The sequence below is a fragment of the Scatophagus argus genome, chromosome 6, assembly GCF_020382885.2.
Source record: "Scatophagus argus isolate fScaArg1 chromosome 6, fScaArg1.pri, whole genome shotgun sequence".
In the NCBI taxonomy this organism is placed as follows: domain Eukaryota; kingdom Metazoa; phylum Chordata; class Actinopteri; family Scatophagidae; genus Scatophagus; species Scatophagus argus.
The window spans coordinates 13,418,728-13,439,735 of record NC_058498.1 but is presented as its reverse complement, the minus strand read 5'-3'; the positions used below and the strand labels follow the sequence as shown (position 1 = coordinate 13,439,735).

Below are 21,008 nucleotides of genomic sequence, written 5' to 3'. Positions count from 1 at the left end.
ACTTTATTTTGACAATATAATGGAGACTTGGAGAGACCTTGATCCCATCTGTATTGTCACAGAAGTCAAAATATATTTTCAGAGCCTCCCAGATGTTATTGGTTGCAGGTTTGGCAAAAACAAGTTTCTGTTTGTTTTTTTGTTTTGATTAAGGCTAGCAGGACATGAGGCAAGGACTACCAGGAGTGTTACATCTAGAAATGGAGGGGCAGGGGGGATAGGGGGTTGAGGGGTTAAAGCATGCAGTGTTGAAGGAAAAAGCCTGTTGCCATCTGCTGTGCGCCACAAGCTAAATCCTAACAATTTCATTGGGATTATAGCAAGTGAGTAATCCAGCTTTCCTTTAGGACTAGAGGGGAGAGATTACCCCCGAGGATTAGCTCCTCGCAGATAATAAACTTTATTAAAACGCAATCGGCTTTCGTGGGGCTTCTTCCTTCGTACACTTGGAGGTGTGCTCCGCAGGGGGCGGGCAGGAGGCTGGGTAGCATGGGTGAGATGGTCGGGTGAGGTGGATGAAAGACGGAACTGTGTGTGTGTGGGGGATAAACTGATGGACGGACGGATGGAGTACGAGGGTTTGATGTCGTCCGGATTACAACAAGCCCATCTGAGAGACAGCCGATGCTTGATCTTGAGCTTCATGTTTCCTGGAACGTTGGCTTGAATTCCCCTGACTCCTGCCCCTTACCTTCACACCACCCAGCCTGTCACACACACACACACACACATACACACACACACCCTGATCTCACTCGAAACCTCACTCCATTTTGATCCAAGCTACATTTCCAGCATCAGCAATGTGGCAGGTTTTGATGGTGAATTAGTTGAGTTAAGGCAGTCGATTCCTCTAGCAACACACACTCACACTCTCACACACATGCACACACACACTCACATGCACAATAGGCTGATTAATAGCCCTACATTAAAGCAGGGGAGCATCAAGGCTGAGCAGCTGTGGTTCTGTGACTTAATCAAACTCTCAGATACTTTGAATTAGATCCTCAATGACACATTATGATTGCCAGAATGGATTGAAAAAAGCACAGTTTGTCACTGGAAAGCTTCGGCAAGTTATTTATTCCTTTTTCAAACATTATCCAGTATATCAAATGGCAAATTTTAATATCAGGGTGGGCTGTTTTTTCTCTTTTTTTCCTGCTTGGGAAACTGTTGGTTCTCAAACTTTTCTGTGTATCCAGTTGCTATTTATTCCATTATATCTGGCATGTAATGTAAACGCTGCCTGCTTTTTGTTGACCTTTGCTAGGGCTCAATTTGAATCAAAGAAATACATTTTGTTATTCAATTAAACCACGATTTGTCTTTTTGTTTTTGATTGAAACACTTTTCTCCCACAAATCTGATCTGTTAATCTGTTTAAATGTTTACCTGTGTTTGTTATAGGATTGGAGTCGCGATGCTTTGTGCTGCTTACTCTACAGAAGCCCTTTATTACGTGCCTTGAGCCTCTGAGCTGCAAGTGTTATGCTGGTTCAGACTAATGATAGTTAATGAGGAAGTTGGCAGAAGTGTAATATCTGTCTGCAGCTCTGCCAAGGCTGAGGTGAGTGGTTCACACTGAGGACAGAGGCTTCAAATGTAAATCAAAACGCATTCAGAGCTGTTTGTGTTCTTTATCTGAATTCAGAAGCAGAGTCACTTTTATTAAGTTTATGTGCAGGAATTTTGGGTATCTAATGCAACAGAACAACAGAAAAATACTGAACAAGTTATTGATGAAACTGCAGACTTTTAGACAGCCTAATGACATAATATGGAGGAGTTGTAGTTACAGAACAACATTTAATATATAAAGTATAACACAGCAATTAATCTAGTAAAAATATACACCCAGTAATCAGGATTACAGTGAATAAAATAGGCTAAATAAACATTTAATCCAACTGTGAGGTTATTCATGAAGCTGCAGGCCTGCTAGCAACACATTAGCCTCAGGGAGCTACCACAATTGTTAGCATGGCTAGCAGCAAACTAATCGTATTCAAAAAGCTTCAATAAAAACAGCACCTGCAAATTTAACAAGCAAGATGTGTTAATTAATGTGATGTAGATGCGCTGGTTGGGCTGGTTTCTTTTAACCTCTGGACAGAGTGATTTTTCCCCTCCTCCCTGTCTTCATGCTAAAGTAGGCTACGCTAATCATCTCCTGGTCCTACTTATACTCCACACATTAAGAAAAACATTTGCAATATCACCATTACACACACTTTTATGTGAAATCTGAACATACATCACATTTAATAAACATTCAATGAAATATGTATGACAATAAAATAATAATACACCTGAATTCACTTGCACATCTGTACTCCAAAGCAGCAAACTAAGTGCATTTACTCAGCTGTACATAAGAAGACTGCAATTTTGAGGTAGGCCTGTACTTAACCTTCATTTATTTAAGACATTTATTTGTACTTAAACTCCATTACGCTTAAGAGGCAAATATTGTTCTTTTAACTACATTAAATGCAGAATATTAATACATAATATAATCAACTAATATATGATTATATTACTATGTTATTGTTGATTACGTAGTTAAAATTAGCCATAGTTTTACCAGTCTCAATATTAAAATGATCTGCACATTAACATATCAATAATTATATATAATAATATGATATATAAATCCAAAATCAGCTGTGATTCAGTGAGTACTTTTACTTTTGGTGCCTCTTTTTTAATGCTAACTCATTCATATTTTTACTTCAGTAAAATCAAACATTCGCACACTGTGGTTCTTGTTGTAGCTTAAATGACAGAGAGGACTTGTTCCACTGCTGCTACAAGGTAAATTAAAGGACTCTAGAGCCTTCAGAGAACCATCTGCATTTGTTGGGTTTCTCCACTTATTTATGCAGGTTTTCCCTTTAATGTCTGTGTACAACCAGGGACACTAAAGGTTCCATCTTTGTCTTTATCCAGAGTTGCAACTGTTGTTTCCAAAGTGAAGTGCAAACTCTGAAGCCCAAGACAGCAAAAGGAGAAAGACATACCTGCACACACCTGTAAATATCTGCATTTCCATGATAAATGAGGACCACATCTGCTTATGCTTTTGTTATTTGACCACAACCTCCGGAACAGGTTGACTTCTCCAGGAAACATTACCAGTTTACAGAAATTGTCAATTCTATCATCGCTCCTCCAGGTACAATGTAACAGGACAGATTACTTTCTTCAAAACTTTTGTGTGTATGTGCATGTGCGTGTGTGTGTGAGTGGTTGTTCGCTGCCAAACAAACATTGTGCACTGAGACATTGTTGTGTTACAAAACCACAGACTGAAGGGTAAAAACCTCACCTTGCTGCCCTGTTGTTGTCTTCCATAAATTAGACAATGTAGGGTTTTATAGTCGCTCCTCTCCTGTATGCTCTCTGCCTCGATGTTTATTACCCCTCTGGTATTGATATTAAAATGCAGGAGGGGCTTGATGCATTTTTCTGTCATCTCTCTTTCTGACTTTAATAATACTATAAAGCTTCCTGCTGTGGACAGAGGGAGGGGGGAAGGGGGTTTCTGGTGAATAAATTATGAAAAAGAGGTTAATATATGGTATCGGTATATATCACATCCGAACTAAGCCAGATCCCCTTTCGGTTTTAAACATTAAGCCTTTTAAAGGACGGAGTCAAATAGGGTCAGATCCATCTCATTTTACTGCCCCTCCTCCTTTCACGTGTGCTGATCTCCTAAACATCTCACCTCACCATCAGCTTGTTGGAATGGTGTTTGTACCAAGGAGAACAGGGGTGTTCACTGTCACTGCCCATCCACCAGTATTCAACCGAATGAAAACCAAAGTGTGTATTTATCTGTTAGTTTCCCTCTGATCCTGCATAATCACAGTCTGTCCAGTTGCGTGACTCTGTTCTCTCCAATGGTCCAGTGTTAGCATTCTGTGTTTTAAAAAAGCGAAGGTGAAGAAACTCTGATTTTAGCAAACTGGAAGTCCTTGTGGTTCATCCATGCACAGCAGAAAGAGCAGAAGGAGTGCAGACAGGAGGGAGGGGGAATCAATAACCTCCTACTATCAGCTGTGTTTAGGCTTTGATAATAAGCTCGACTGCACCGTTTTAATTTCAACACAAATCTGACCTTTGCTTTTTCTGTTCTGTCTGTCTGTTCTGATCTTATACACCCTGGTCTCAAACCCCACCTCCTTCTCCTTTGCCTCCAGTGTTAGCATATAGCTTACAGGAAATGTGGGTAATGAAGCTGGAGAAGATCCAGCACTTGTCAGTCACATCGTTTTAATTCACTCAGCTGACACAGCTCCCGTTACTAAAGTGGGAGGATTCACTCCTGTTTTTCAAAGGAAAATCTTGCGCTTGTGAAAAGGGTTTTTGGTGCATTTTGTTTAAGTCGTTTGTTGCTAATAGAAGGGGCTTCCAGTCATCTGAAATAAGTTGTTGTCTTAAATAGAAATAGCAGAATGTAGTGCTTTAGAGGGTAACGCTTTAACAACAAGTTGTGTATTTCATTTCTTAGCAATAAATGCAAAAAATATCAGATAGCAGGCAAGTTTGTTAATAATTTGAGATGCTGTCAGTCAGTCCTCTGAGATTAGCAGCACATACAAAAATTTAAGATTTTTAGATTCCCCTTAGGTCAAACTTTTGCCAACCCTTACCAGCATTTTGCACTTATGTTTGCTGATTCAGTTACATAGTTTTTAGAGACTGTTTTTGTATTGATGCAGACATTATTGTCTTCGGGGTCTCGGATCAATAGGCACGATGACAGTTGAACTTAAAGGTCCTCATAAAGGAATGTTTCATTATTAAAACTCTCTGTGCACAGTGTAAGGTCCACGATTTCATTCAACTTCTTCCCAGGCTAATGTGATGAAGGTGGTGAGGGTCTGGAGACTATCCCAGCATGCAGTGGGCAGCATGCAGGCAGGGCGACCCTTTGGACAGGTGCCAATGAATCACAGGACTTCAAATTAAACTGGCCTGAATATACCAGAATTATATCTGTGCTGTCCAGAGAGATTTCTGCAAAAAAACAACAAACAAAACAGAAAAACATTAGCCTACCTCTTCCACCTTCTCCATGCTGTCTTGATTGCAACATATGGGTCATCCGGGTTCTGCAGTCTAATGCAGTTTATTTCTGAATACAGAGCCACAACGCCTCTGCCAATATCACCAGTTTTCTTGCAGCGAAAGCCGGTTGTTTTGCTTCCTCGTGTTTAATTTGATCACAGTTTGAGTACGCGGCCTACATTTCTACATCATGTTTGTGATAGGTGCAGCATGTAAAAGCCAAGCCAGCTTGTTTTGATAATCATGATACACCTCTCTCAGGTTATTTTACAAAAATCGCACTCAAGTCTCGTTTTTTTTTTTTTTCAGGCAGGCTTGGCCGGAATGTTGTAGTAGTTATTCGAATCAAATGAGCCTATTACAGCCTCGTCTTAACACGACAGGGTCAGGTTCAATCAGGGAATTGGAAAATATCATTTCTGACGGGAATAGATTTGGTTTGTTCAACCAATCTCTTCTACTAATTACCCAAATGGACAGGAGCTGTCAGGAGACAATAACTATTCCCTAATAGAATTTGCCCCCCAAGTGCAATTTAATTTTCTCCTCCGTGCTCTCTCCTAAGGTTTTCCCCTCGCTTTGCGCCTCTCTCCCTCTCTCTGTTCCGCTCCTGCTTTCGGACCAAATGGTTAGGAAGACGGTGCCATTGCTGCCTAATGTTTTGTCAGTGGATGACGGACAAAGTGCGGACTGACTGCTGCTGTTTCTCTGCGAGCTTCAACAGGAACAACAACAAAACAAAACAAAACAAAGCAACGCTACTCGGCGGCATGCAGGAGAAGCAGAAGAGGAGGAGGAAGAGGAGGAGGAGGAGGAGGAGGAAGATGAGGAAGAGACAGCCTGCCTTCAGATCACCACATCACCCGCGGGTTGTGGAGCTCAGGTGGGTCTGCACTGTGCTGCCGTATGTTCATTTTGTCTGACATGATGTGCACCTTTCTGAAGTGAAGTCACTCACGTATAAAGCATGTTTTTGATTTTATTGCGCACATTCGTTGCAGTGGATATTTTTGTTTTGAAGTCAGCTGCACACAAACCGAAGGTGATATTAACGCAGCTCATGCGCGGTGTGATGGTGGCTTTACTCTTGTGCTCATTTGATATTTTATTTTTGTGTTTTGATTTTCGAATAACCTGCGTAAAATAGGTCGAGTGACCTGTGCAAAATATTCCAGAAGTTAAATGCTTAAATCCAGTGTTTGCTCACATAGGAACAATCATTTCAGTGCGTTAAATATTTTTGTGTTTTGGCTCGTGGTAAACCGGGCCTGCTGCAGTGAGTTACAGCTGACAGTGACACACACACACACACACACACACATAAGTCTGCTCATCCTGCATAGACTGATGCGTTTCTGTATTTCTGACTGCCTGCTCCAAGATGGATCTGTGAATCGCAGATGTCAATGAAGTCGTCCACTGAAATATTAGATCTAATTAGAGGTGGCTGGGTCAACGGCGGTGGCAAAGGAGTCGCCCTCTGCTTGAATTATTGCCCGAGAGCCGCTTCCTCTCCACTGTCCCCCCCCACCTTACAGCAACACCTTCATATAGCCTGAGATCAGTCATCTCACCTCTCTCAGAAAGTGCTTTATTGTAATCATTAGGTGTTTCTTTCTCATTCGCTTGCTTCTCTTTGTGTGTCTTTGCATTGTTGCGTGATTTTGATATAAGGTTAAATTGTACTGATGTGTCAGGGACTTCAGACATCTTTTGTCAGTATTAAGAATATATAGCGCAGTTGATATATATATTTTTTTAAAAAAAACGCCCAGTAGGTCCAGATGTGGACTGTTTCATTCATTCATTTGTTTCCCCCCGTTTAACAAGAAGAAAACGCAGCACATCATTCAGCGTCCCGCTAAACCAGATGTGCGCGCTCGCATCTTTTTTTTCTTTCTGCATTTTGCATCCGTCAATTATTCTAATTGTGTTGCCCTTTGCTGACAGGTTAAGAGCATTTTTATCTGCATTGTTTTCCAGGGCAGCTAAAGGGCCTCAATACCAACAATCAGAGTAATTGAATAGTTGAATAAATTGAATGATCTTGAGGGGAAAAGTGTATAATGAAAATAAAGTAAGACCAGATGATTCCCTTGCCACACATGCACGCCATGAATGGATGGATGGGTGGATGGATGGGTGGATGTGGATGGAGGGGACACCTGGCCTGAGACGGGCAGCTTTGAATCGGTTAGAGAAAATTCCTGTAATATCCCAGCCTCGCTTTTTTTTTTTAATCAGCTTGATGTGCGTTTTCATTTTACTAAATTACATTTGAAACATTACCCCCACAGACGAGCGGCTTATGGGATGAGGGTCCCTTCAGTATATAAACGGTGTGCGACAATGGAATAAACAGTCCGCAGTTGGAAATATGGGAAAAGAAACGAAGATAAATCAGCGTAATGACGCAGAGAAACGGTTGGCTCGTGCGCTGCGTTTCTTGTTTGAAGTGGACACACGCAATTTAATTTCCTAAAGCAGAAAATCTGAGCTTCCAACACAAGGCTAATTTTAGTAATTTGTATACACACTTAGTGCAAGCTGCATAGTGTTCATTGCTAATTAAATTGCATTTTTAAAAATATATATATATATGTATATTATTTGGAGATATTTTTACGTCAAAAATAAGATTTTGAAAAAATATCACCCTAGATTTTGTGAGATTAACACAAAATCTGCAGTCTTTTATCATTATTATTATTATTAGCAGTAGTAGTAGCATTAGGTTTGTTGTTGTTTATAATTGCATTGAACTGATAAAATGATGATTATAATATTTGCTAAATAGATATAATAAATGCTGATAAATCACTGGAATTAAATCATACGGAGATTAATCTGAACGAAATCAAACATCATGACACCTAATTTCTCATTTAGGATAAAATCAGTGGTGTGGTCGGAGTCAAGCGTGTGTCCCGTGTGTGTGTGTGTGTGTGTGTGTGTGTGTGTGTGTGTGTGTGTGTGCGTGCCGGTGCGAGCTGCAGACGGACGCCCTGCTGATGGAAACAACCTGCGCTGGGCTGGGAGGAGGAGGACCGGAGGGAAAGCGCCACTGTGTGCTTTTCTTTCCACGCTTGAAGTAAATTGGAAACGAAGATTGAGTTCATCTAGCTTGAACTAGCAGTCCTCCAGGGGGAATATCTTATCCGGGAGAGCGGCCTCAGACGATGGGCTTTGAAATGAACAGTGTCAGGAGGACTGCGCCCTGACTCCTAATCCTACCTGTCACTGAGAGAGATCCGGCTGCACGGCGCTGCCGGGGTAAAGCACGGCTCACACAGGTGAAGGTGCTGCGGGTCTGACTCACAGCGACACGTGCCCCATCGGATGACCTCCGTGGTGTGGCCTCCCTTTTGCTCCCGTCTTAGTGACAGCTCGGTTTGCCATCTTTTCCCTTGCTTAAGGGAAATGTGAGTTAACACTTCTGTTAATGGTTTTGTTTTTAATATTGGCAGCTTTCCTACAACTTGTATACCCACAATCATAAGCCTAACTCAAAACTAACTAAAAATCATTTAATTGAGTATATCACAATCTCTCCTGCTGATTGACTGGAAAACTTTCATTTTGGCTTGTACTTTGTCCAAAGAATCTGGTGCCTGCTGGAGGAAAAAAAAAATGTTGAACGATACAAATGATCACACAGCTCTGATCCTTTCTTCATAAATTGTTCATTCCTAAAATAGAAGTGAAATGCAACTGTTCCTCATTTTCCTGGCTGCAGGGCTGCCCCCCCCCCCACCCCTTCCACAAGGAGCCCTGCTGGCCCGGGGCCCCTCAGGGAGCCACTGCAGTGAGCTATTTATGGTCTCCACAGGAACAAGGTCCCGCCTCTCTGGAGACATTTTCATATACCGAGCAAGACGCCCTCTTCTCGTCTCCTTTCTCCTCCTCGCGTGTGCACCTATGGAGGATGCTTTCCGCCCTCGAGTTGGGGGGGCTCCTCTTCCTGCGCTCCTATTGGTCCCCGGTGAGCCTCTGCCGCGGTGACGTCAGGCCCCGCCGCCCCTGCAGCGCTGAATGGACCGAGCAGGCTGTCTGATTCACTCCAAAACAGCTCGGCACGGCACGGCACGGACATCAGCCCCAGAAACAGAGACATAGCAGGGATAGAGACTTGACGGGACAGCCGGGGAGCTCACCCTGCAGAGAGGAGAGAGGCCTCAACATCAGCACCATCATACTTTTTTTTTGTTTTTCTCCACAAGACAGGACGGGGGAGTGCGCCCACCGTGTTGCGGGTGTATGTGCGTGCGTTTGTCTCCCGGTTTGGATCACGATGATGCAAAGTGCGGCGGTCCTACCGACAGAGAGTCCTGTAAAGAGTTTACCGGAGATTCTCGGAGTGCCACTGCAACGTAAGCCATTGTTGTACCTTTCTTCTTGTTTTTCCTGTTGATTATCAATCTGGAAATCGTTGGCGAGTGCAACCTGCGCTCCAGCGTCTCGCCGTGTAGGGACAGGGTTTAGGTACAGTAACTCGACCGAGGAGAGGAGGCTGGACCTCTCAGTCTTACATTGTCACGTACAGGCCAGTGATGTGCCATGTTCCTTATATTTCAACGAGCATAGCGAAGCCTTAAAATACACTGATTATTTGCCTCGAAGCCAAGCAATGATCAGCCAGTTAATCTCTGCAGCCTCGCAGGGCTGGAGGATGGAGGCTGCAAAAGGTTAAACAGTGCAAAGGAAGGCGCTTTGGTTATTCCATCCCTGGAAGACAGGAAATGGTCATTTCTGTTAAAGCAGCAGTATTTCATTTTCCAGCGTGGCCTCAAACTTTGCTTCATCCTCCGTCAGGTTGTTGGTGTTAGACCGAGTCTTCCCAGTCGGCTGTTAATTTGTAAACGAGCCTGCGTGGTCAAGAGAGCAGACGCAGTTGTCATCACCCATCAGACAAATATTTGACACTCATTACCGGGTCAAATAAAGGCTTCATACTCTTTGTTTTTCAGTTTTCGTCTCTGAAGCAAGGCCCAGATATCTGTTCATGGTTTTTAATTACGGATTTAAAGCAGTTAGATCCTCCACACTTACGCATAGGAGAAAATTAGTTCTCGCAGTTGTTTTACAGCGTCTCGTTGCGTTTTCTGCAGCCCAGCATCAAAGGCGAGAATCGCCTTGCATCTGTTGGTGTTAATCTGTGCCATGCAGGCCCTTCATAATCTGATCGTGCAATCAAGACAGAAGTGCGTTGGGATTCATCTCTGCCCTGACCTAATTATTTATAGGCGAGTCACTAACACGTACAGATGGAGCGTAGTCTAATAGGCTACCTTCAAAACAAAATAATCCACAACAAAATGGGATAATTCGGAGAGATAATTAGTGCTCCGTGGTGACAAATCCCTGACAATAAAACATTTTGTCTCTTCACTAAATATTTAGAGTGAAATCCAGCATTGAGTTTGCTTCTAAATAAGCTACAAAATAATGTTATGCTTATTTCCCTTGTACCACATACTGTCGAATGTAAACCGACTGCACACCAAATGCAGGTTGGTTAAACAGGATGACCATACGTGATAGGCAGCCTGTTCGGTGATGTATTTAAACCTAACTAAAGGGGGGAAACACTTTATGTGGACGGCTTATGCTCTTTAATTTTTATAAATCGAGGCAGATTAAAAGATTGGATAGAGATCCTGCCACTCAGGCCTCTGCAGCACCAGCGTTCATCCTGGATTTAAATCTGGATTATTCCAGGAATAAAAGCAACAGAGAATTTATCTAAACATTTTTTTCTTTTAATATCATAGACAGATCCGCTCTGCTGACTCAGAGCAATTACACCCAAACCTTAACCTGCAGGCTATTAGTCTGGGATATAAAGTGTTTACTTCACGTTTAATTACCACAAATCATTTGACAGCTGAAAGTTGGAGAGGCTGCCAGACTGCAATTCTTCTCACATTAAAAGAAAAAACTGTCCAAGCAAAGTGTGTTGCATCACTTCCTGTGTGAAATGACGGAGGTGATGAGACTGAATGTGATGAGGACTGGAGGCAACAGATACCGAGATATAAAACACACGAGGTCTACTCTCTCTCTCTCTCTCTCTCTCTGTCTCTGTCTCTTCCTCACACACACACACACACACACACACACACACACACACACACACACACACACACACACTCCGGAGCTGGACGCTGGACGGTCTGTAGTTGCCAAGATCGTTCTGCTTTCCTTTCAGCACCACTCATCCCTCCGCTCAGCTTCATCCACCCACCACTTATCTGCAGATATTTTAAATGCCTCTAATTTCTCCCCATTAAAACAGAAACAAGCCAAGGCGCAGATTCAGGTGCAATCCTTTATAAATGATTTCTTCTGTCATCCTCTGCACCAGTTCACTCTCACACTGTGATGAGGGTATACAGTCCTGTCTGCGTCTGTGCAGGAATGCGCGCTCTGTATTTATCCTTTGGTGATGTATTAGAATAACAATGACGATAAACAAAATCTGTGATTCAGTTAATTGGTCCATTTTTGAACGTATTTCATTTTAGTCATCGCTGCCTGGAAAAAAAAATATAATAATAATAATGAAAGAAGAGAAAAATCACGTTATGTCATTTTTTAGATTTGAACAATCAGTTAAAAAACTAAAATAAATAAATCTAAAATATGCGTGTGAACGTGGTGTGCGGGCTACCTTGACCTCCGTGTTGCGTAACCCGGGAGCTTTGTTTTGCTTTGAGCCTGAGCAGAAGGCATCTTGATCTTCAGACGGTCATTGTGAGATGTTTTCTCTGGTGGGTGGACAGACCCGCTGCCGCAGCTCGGTGTGTGTGTGTGTGTGTGTGTGTGTGTGTGTGAGGGGTTTTTTTTCTCTCTACGCGATATCGATTTTTCATTATCGGATATCATGTGAGTGTTTGACTAAGAGAAGCCGCGAAAGAATTTTTTTTTTGCACAATTGCATTTACAGAATAACGGAGAAAGATTTAAGGCAGAAAGAGACTGGCAATTAAATGTTGTTATTTTTTTAAAAAAAGATTTTTATTTGTTTATTTTACGATGCATTGTTTCTTCTGATAAATATGATGGAAATCATACATTTAATTGTGATTAAAAAAAATTAATAAAATAAACAATTTTTTACATAGGTAAAAATGTCTCATGTTAGCATTACATAAATCAAATAAAATAGCGAATCAGGTTGCTTATTAAAGGTCATATTTTGAGAGAAAATATGCTTTGTTATGGATGAAAATGTACCTTTATTTTTTGACTTATGGATTTAATGACATTTTCTGAATATCAGTGCAGTTTATCGTGTCGTCCTGGTTGCTTGCTTGTGCATGTGCACATGTGGTCTGTTGCTGCTGCTTCCGACGAAAACAGCTGCTGGAGATGATCAGACTTCAGAGGAACACAAGTGCTTTACAAATTTAAGGAAAATCAATATGGCTGTCAAACAGGGTTCCCAGTTCAGCACCTTGGAGAGGGACGGACAGACCCACACAGCAGAAGCACATTGACATTTGTTTTTAACGTTGTAGCCTCTGCTTTTATTGCTTGACAAATATATATGTATATAAAATAAGAATAAGATAAAATGAAAGAATCTTTAAAGGATAAAATTACCTTACAAAAAACATTTAGAACAAAGATAAAATATATATCACAGGGTTAGTTAAACAGTTAAAAGTCTGATACAGAGCATTTCAGGGTGATTTTTAATGCCGTAATGAGGATATAGCCTGCAATATTCATAATAAAATCACTTAAAATCACTTATCTGGGATACGATGGCGTGGGAAGCTTGTTTTTCTGTCCAAAGTCCAGATTTCACTTGTGTCCAATCCTCCTTACCAATGAAAAACAATATAAAGAAAAATCCCGTCCTTATTTTACCGCGTAACACAAATGGAGGCTGGCTGAAATGACTGTGACTCTCTCTTCACTGACTTGTGAGTGATCTTGTGAGTGATCTTGTGAGTGATCTTGTGAGTGATCTTGTGAGTGATCTTGTGCTCTTGTTTCCCCGGCAGAGATCCCTCAGTGTGCCGGCTGTAGTCAGCACATCCTGGACAAGTTCATCCTGAAGGTGCTCGACAGACACTGGCACTCCAAGTGCCTCAAGTGCGCCGACTGTCAGACTCCGCTGGCGGACAAGTGTTTCTCCCGGGCAGGAAGCGTGTACTGCAAGGAGGATTTCTTCAAGTCAGTGGGCTTTCTTATTGTTTGTTTGTTTGTTTTGTTATTACTCCCAACGGTTGTTCGAGCTTTCCTTTAAAAGAACAGAGTTGGTTTCTTCGCCTTAACTCTGCCGATAAAATCCAAAGAAGCGGGTTGCATTCAGAGAAATTAACATTTTACTCAATTTCACCCCCAGGCGGATTGGTGTTAGAGGATAATTGACGAAAGTAACATTGAATCTGTCGGAAATATGGCATTGAATAATTCGTCTGTATATAATATGCACAACCGTATTGGTTTATCTTATAACTGGTCAAAAATTACTAGCAAGGTCAGCCTAAATAGCTATCTTACTTGTATGAAGTTGCTGTTAAGGCATTAGCATAAATCCAGTGTTTCTCGTTTATTTGTTATTGTTTAGGAATTTTTACACTCAAACTGTATTATCATGAAAAGGAAATAATCGATTTGGTCGACGTCTGTTGATTTTCCGATAAAGCTTTATCAAATTCCCGATCCAAAACATCCACATGGAGAGGCAGTAAATTGCTAATCTTTTGGTTAAATATTTAACGCTATTTGCGTGGGTTGAAATAACTATTCTTTTTGTGTGTAACTACTAATATGATTGCTGTCATCATCAGACAAAACTGTGAAAATAAGAGCTCAAAACGGCTTTTTTCTGCTTCTTCCTTTCTTTCTTTCTTTCGATTTGATTTCTGAAGCATTACAGAGGAAAATTGAGTTTGACTTTTATCCAAAACAGGATCAGTGGATCCCGTCTTTTTACTAAATCATGTTTGAAAGGTTTTAATGCTCAAAGCTTGAATGAGACCTAAAGAGCTCTGGAGTCTCACTGAGAGCTAACTGTGTTAGCCGACCCAGGGGACAGCAGGGGGACGTTTGCATGTTCAAACTGTGCTTGAGGGACAAGTGTGACTGGACACACACACACACACACACACACACACACACACACACACACAGTAGTGATTTGGAGACTTCACCTTGCTATTTTTTATTTCTTTGGGCTGGTTGTGTGATTTAAAGCCCCTCCCGAGTCAATGTTTTATTGGTTCTTCTCAGGGTGTGTTTACTGTGAGCACCCCTCCTCTTCCTCTTCCTCCTCCTCCTCCTCCTCCTTAGCTCTCAGTACTTCATCTGCAAACACATAAACATGCAAACACGCACACACTCACTCACATGGACGTGCACGCGCAGAGCATTGATCCTCTCAATCCATCAGCCTGCAGACAGGTCTATCGTTAACAGAAATGCATTCCAGCGCTGATTTTTCCCTCTGCAACATCTGGAGCTTCTATTAATACAGACACTGTGCCATCATTCTTGGCTGCAGCTGAAGAAATAGCTGTCTAGCATTTGAAATTTTAATCTGGGTTGCTTTCACTGTCTCCATCAGCATGTAAAGTGTAAACAGGAGAAGGATGTCAGTCTGTCCTTCTGGTGTTTTGCATCAAATTTTCTGATGGCAGCTCACTTCTTGTTTTCCTGCAGGCGCTTTGGAACAAAATGTGCATCATGCCAACAGGGGATCCCACCGACGCAGGTTGTGCGGAAGGCGCAGGACTTTGTGTATCACCTGCACTGCTTTGCTTGCATCATGTGCAGCCGGCAGCTGGCCACCGGGGACGAGTTTTACCTTATGGAAGATGGGAGGCTGGTGTGCAAGGTGGATTATGAGACTGCAAAACAAAACGGTACGTCTGCATGCTTACAAAATATTTAATCGATTGCCTGATACTCAGCTGAAATCCAACTACTTAAAAAAAAAAATGCAGGTTGAAAACTTTGCTTTATTTATAGATTTATTTCAACAGTCAGGACTCGTTTTTGTCCATGCAGTCAGACACAGCCCATGTGGTTTAGTGTTGAAAGGCTCCGGCTTGACTTAACTACATCAGAATCACAGTAGAGCATGTGATCGAGCAATGAAACCAGCGGTGTTATGCAGTAAAATGACTTCTGATTTTGGATCTATGTTTGTCGGTTGGGTGTGGATGCCGTTTCAGTCTTCCTCCCTTTCTTCTGAGATTTCCATGCATCTCTGATTGATTATGTAAAGTGAAGCTGTGCTCTTATATGATGTGGACCCAATAACTCCTTTCCGCTGGCTAGTGAGATTTATGTCCTCTGCTGTGAGAGTGGGACAGATGCACGAGGACAATAATACACTTCCATACATGACCATTCACTTCATTTAACACACATGTACTCCATGCAAAGGCAGAGGGAAACTGCCTGTTAAGGCGGCATGGCAAATGTACGAAGTCGATCACACTTGTAATGATGTTTACAGATGATTCAGAGGCGGGGACCAAGCGACCGAGGACCACCATCACAGCAAAGCAGCTAGAGACCCTCAAAAGTGCCTACAAGAACTCGCCGAAGCCGGCACGCCACGTCAGAGAGCAGCTGTCCTCGGAGACGGGCCTGGACATGAGAGTAGTGCAGGTAGAGGGTTTTTCTCTCTTTTCTCATTCGGGTGCCTGTAATCCTGAAAAAGGCTCTCTGTTGTGTCCGAACCTGTACAAAATGAAGCAGCTTGGTTTCTCACCACAGGAAAAAGACAACATATCATCCTGATTTGAGCATCTTTACAATAACTAATATTCAGAATAATTAAGCTTTATCACAGGAAGGTCAGGACGGTCAGGAAGTCTGACTTTTAAAGACACAAAAACATAAGACAAAACCTCTTAAAACTTATTTATGTTTTAACCATTAAATGTTTAGCACTTTAATTGTCCAGTTGTTTTTTTTAGCCTTCTGGTATCACAATGCTCCGTTTTAATATTTCTTACTAAGAAGTTTTGTGTAGATTTAATATTGAATTGTGAATCTCTCTGCAACGCCATTTTGAACAGTGTTGTTTTGTTTATCATGTTGTATTAATTTAGACCAAATTATCAGTATGCAACATCTACCATGTATTCCAGTGTGTCAGAGAGTTTAAACTTCACAACTATTTATGAGTATTACTCTGATTAGAACAAGATGGTTTAAGATTTAAAATATGAAAACACTGAATATATCAGATTAAACTAATATTTATGACGATGATCATTATAATTTGTTTGAGACGTATTTAATTGTTCCGAAAAATTATAGTTTGAAGTCCTAATTTTAAAATTAGTGTTAATTTTTTTTTTTTTTATCTCTGTCAGGTGTGGTTCCAGAACCGGAGAGCAAAGGAAAAGCGTCTGAAGAAAGATGCAGGTCGACATCGCTGGACGCAGTTTTATAAAAGTGTGAAACGCAATCGAGGAGGAACGAAAGTGGAGAAAGAAAGCTCGGCAGACGATGCAGGGCTCAGTGACAGTGAACTGAGTTTCAGAGGTACGTCTTGTGTTGACAGCTTCAACCGAGCACACAGCTTCTGAGAGAGATTCCCGAAAGGGAAATTGTCAGTCATACTATTGTGATAATGGGATTAAGGGACCACAGAAGCTGCTAACTGACACGGTTCTGAGTGCAGCGGCAATTGAATGTGTCTTTGTGGCATTTCATTTGTCTTTGGCATTGTTTAATGCACAGACAAATCCAAAATGGCATTCTCATTGCACATTCCCCTCACACCTCCCGCGGCAGCTGACACATCCTCCTGCCTCCGTTTGTTGCCATGATGGAGCTTATTGGAAAAGAGAGGGGGTCCTTAGTGGGATGCAAACGACATTTTAGACATCCCTGTGTTATTTAATGTTCACAAACCCCATTTTGGATGGTCATAAAAGTCTTCAAGCCACTTTTTAAAAGAATGCCATTTTTATGAGAAATGAAAACATGGTGACAGAAACTCTATAAAGCATGTGAGGCTTTTAGTCAATTAGAGAGAAAGCGTCCCGGGGCTTTGTTGATATTGAAGCCACCCGGGGGAGGTTTTGAGATGGAAACAAATATTTTGTGCTGCAGTAATTGCATACGAACATAAAGGGCGTCATTTCTCACCAACAAAACTCAAATGCTTATCAGAAACTTCAGTGGCTGTGTGATGCACTTACTGCACCTTTGTGAAATCCACATAACGTTGCCACAATAAATCTTACTCATAAAAGCACTTAACTGTATTGAAATATAACAACTATATAATGCTCTTGCAGTTGACAACACTGTTGATGTGTCAGAGTTTTTACAAACCTCGTGCTAAGTGGTGCTATCTCCTCCACAGACGACCAAGTCTTGTCAGATCTCGGCCACACTAACGGGCTTTACGGGAGCGTCGGTGACATGACCAACAGCGCAGTGTTGAATGGCGGCTTCTCTGTCGACGCAGCAGGACAACCCTACCACGACATCAGAGCGGGTAGCCCCTACGGTCTCCCTCAGTCACCCTCCTCCATCACCTCTCTGCCCGGCCACACCCCTCTTCTCAACAACCTGGGCTTCAACATGGACAGTCTGGTGGTGCAGGGCGGCCCGGGCGGAGTGGGACAGGCCCTTAGGGCCATGGCAGGGGGCCCGACCTCAGACCTCTCCACAGGCAGCAGTACAGGATACCCCGACTTCCCCACCAGCCCTGCCTCATGGCTGGATGAGATGGACCATTCCCAGTTTTGAGTCTCGAATGTGGTAGAAAACCACTGTGGGGATACAACAAAACAGTCTCACAAGGCTTTTTATATTTCTTTCCATCGCCCTCCAAGACTGGTATGTTTTGTGAATTTGGGTGAGGGGAAAAAGGAAGAGAAGAAATGTGACTTTCAGTCCTGCAGCAGTCATAACTGTGAGGTAACAACCGGGTCGAGATGTGCAGTCCAGATAAAAGCAGTGAAGAACACCTCCATGCTGCTGAATGTTCTAACTCAACACTATATCATAAAATGTTTATGTTATCACCTGATCTTCTTTGGTTCTTTCACTCTGAAAATGGAACTGGATTTCCAGTAACCCGTCTAACAGCTTCAACAATAGGGCTACAATCTAGATCAAAGTCCCGATGAGACCCAGGAGGCACCTGCATGTTTCTTGACTGATAATGAGTAGGACTGCAGTTCGGCCATATCAAAGCCTTTACATTGGCGATGCACTTTACTCTCCTCTTCTTTTTCTACACATATGGACAGGAATGCAGAGAGAGGAAGAGAGAAAAAGATTAGAGACATATGCACAAGGCAAAAACACAGTGTTTCATTTGGGAGAGAGAAATTTACAAGAACAGTGGCACAAGTGTGAATTTTGAACCATGCTGATGTTTTTTAATGTATTGCTGAAGCTTACAAGTTATTAGGAAGTAGATGGCCGTTGGTCTGTCTGTCTGTCCGTCCGTCTGTTTGTCCATAGAAACCGATGTCTCCTCTGTTTGAATGAGGGCGAACACTGTTTGCTACACAGCAGGTCTCTCTTCTATATTTATAGGTGCTTGACTTGCTCTTGTCTGTGTAAAAGCTGTCTGAGAGCAGGCATCTGTCAGTATTTAAATGATCTGTTTCCAGGCACCGAAGCTTACGTGTTGGGGGACAGTCAAGAAGTTAAGAAGTTCGACTCTAACATTTCTAGTAATATATCACACATCTAAATTATTAATTTATTATTTTTTTTGAATGCACAGATATAAGACAAGGAGATACACAGTTTACAAGATGTGCAGATTCCTTTGCAGACTGAGCAAATTAAATGGTTACACATACAAAACATTTGACAATTCAAAACACCAACAAGTATTAGCAGGAACACTGATAAAAAAATTGCTTTGTCTTGGCTCTTCCTCAGTCTGATCCAGGCTTCCTCTGGTAATCTACTCAGCCCAGCAGTGCTCTGGCTTTGCCTGCATTCAACCTACTTACTGACCCCCAGATGTGTTGTCAGTCTGTTCTCCCCCTACTTGGCCTCCATGTCAGAGGGATTACCACAGAGGCCCCCACTATCATTGCTAATACTCTACTGTAGCTTCAGTGTGAGCACGGCTGCTGGGCTGATATGTTTCTTGCAGTTCAGGCCATATCAGCGGCATCTGACAACTGAGATAGTTGACTGAAAAGTACAACCCCTGAACTGACAAAAGAGGAACAGGAGCTGGGATCTGAGCGACGTTTGCTTAAAAACACGTCCTGACTCCTATTCTACTTTTGCCAGTTGAATAAAATAAATCAATCTTCATCTACCTGGTCACCTTTTCATAAAAAAGTCCTTCTATAAGCATAGCTTTCCATTCAAAAACAAGGAAGCAAATCAACAAACACAAACACCATTAAGAAAATCTGGTAACTCTTTTGAAATTACAGCCCACAAGTTGCAGCGTAATTATCTCGTAAATTAGATGACTTTTAATGAAATATTTTTCAACAATACTGGAACTAATGTGTCAGTACAATGGAAGAACACAAGAGGTTTACGTTCAAGAGGGAAAATTACACTTTTTGAAACAATATAAGATACTTTGGCAAGTAATACTGCGAAAGGGTTATAAATATATGGTGTGATGTACATTATTGCTGTTGCTGGGAAACAAAACATTTGTTTTCAGTACAAAGCTGTTGTAAAACATCTGTCAGTTCCACATTATTTAATATGTACCAAATAATTCAAAAAGTACTTACAATATAATCCCCCCGCCCCCCCCAAATGTTTTCTTCCTTTGTACACACCAGTAGATACTCAGTAAGTGTTTCATTGGTACCTCATATGTACAAAATATTTACGGTGTAATTTGCGGGCTATAATCTAAAGCGTTAAAATCATCACAAATACGTTACCACTACAGTTTTGTTAAGTCTGTGTTGCCACAGAAGTTTGCATCTTAATTGTTGTAAATTTTGTACAGTTTGAAAACGTGTTGATCGTCTTGTTTCATGAGCGCTATTTATTATTGCCATGTGTCTTTGAAAAAGATGTAAAAGAGAGCACTGAATTTATTCATTTATGCCTTCTGTGTAATGGTATGAACCGTGTACAGTCAAATCTATACGAGGAAAATAAAGCTGAATTGTCTTTGGGTTACCCTCGTGTGCATTTCTCTTTAATAGACTTGGCCTGCAGTGATGAATGTGAGAGTTAAGATTTTCAGCTGAACTTTGTTTTCAATACATCAAAAGAAAAATATCTGCTGTAGGTGTTTTTATTATTTTGCCTTATCTAAACGCTCTTAGAGCGAGTTAACCCGCAAATTCATTTACCCATTGAGAGCATTTACCACACACTTAGGCCTCTATTCAATTGTGGAGATCCATTTAGTACCACCAACAGACAGTGGTCAGTCAGTTAACAGTGATGGATGCTGCTTTCCTCTCTCGCTCTTGGGGTGGGGGTGACAAGAAAGATGCATGAAGAGAGAGGAGACAGAGAGAAAGAAAGAAGAGAGAGAAAAAAATAAAACAAGTGGAAAAACAGATGCCTGACTGTATTCACTGATCCTCTCAGTGCTAAAGACACACAACAGCAGATTGCAGCACAGCACTCTCAAATCTATCCTTAATCCCTGCGCTGTTAACTAATTGTAGAGTGCTTTGTGAAATATGGGCAAATATGCTTTGTGGTCAGGCAAAGAGGGAATATGGCCCATATGCAGGCAGTTAGCTTATATGTCAATATGTCAAGCTGGTAAGTAGACTACTAGCAGGGCTGTAGCCAGACTTTTTAACCACTGAGGTCATGAGCCCGACATCCCTAATGCAACCACACACCACCAGGGAAATTTTTTGACTTACAAACAAAAATGTTTAGCTCCATGATGATGATCTTTTAGGCTGTTTCAAAGCCTGGTCCTACTTTTTTTTTTTTTTAAATCTGGTGCTGGAATATTAAATACCTTT

General features: G+C 41.7%; 1 protein-coding gene across 1 annotated transcript; it reads left to right on the top strand.

Moving 5' to 3' along the window:
* Window positions 1-8,834: 8,834 nt before the first annotated feature.
* Window positions 8,835-20,187, top strand: lhx4 (LIM homeobox 4). The gene is made up of 6 exons (XM_046392864.1): window positions 8,835-9,452; window positions 13,095-13,266; window positions 14,758-14,960; window positions 15,560-15,714; window positions 16,428-16,599; window positions 17,429-20,187. The coding sequence occupies exons 1-6, from the start codon at window positions 9,374-9,376 to the stop codon at window positions 17,815-17,817; spliced, it is 1,170 nt and encodes a 389-aa protein (XP_046248820.1). The 5' UTR covers window positions 8,835-9,373; the 3' UTR covers window positions 17,818-20,187.
* The last annotated feature ends 821 nt before the right edge of the window (window positions 20,188-21,008 follow it).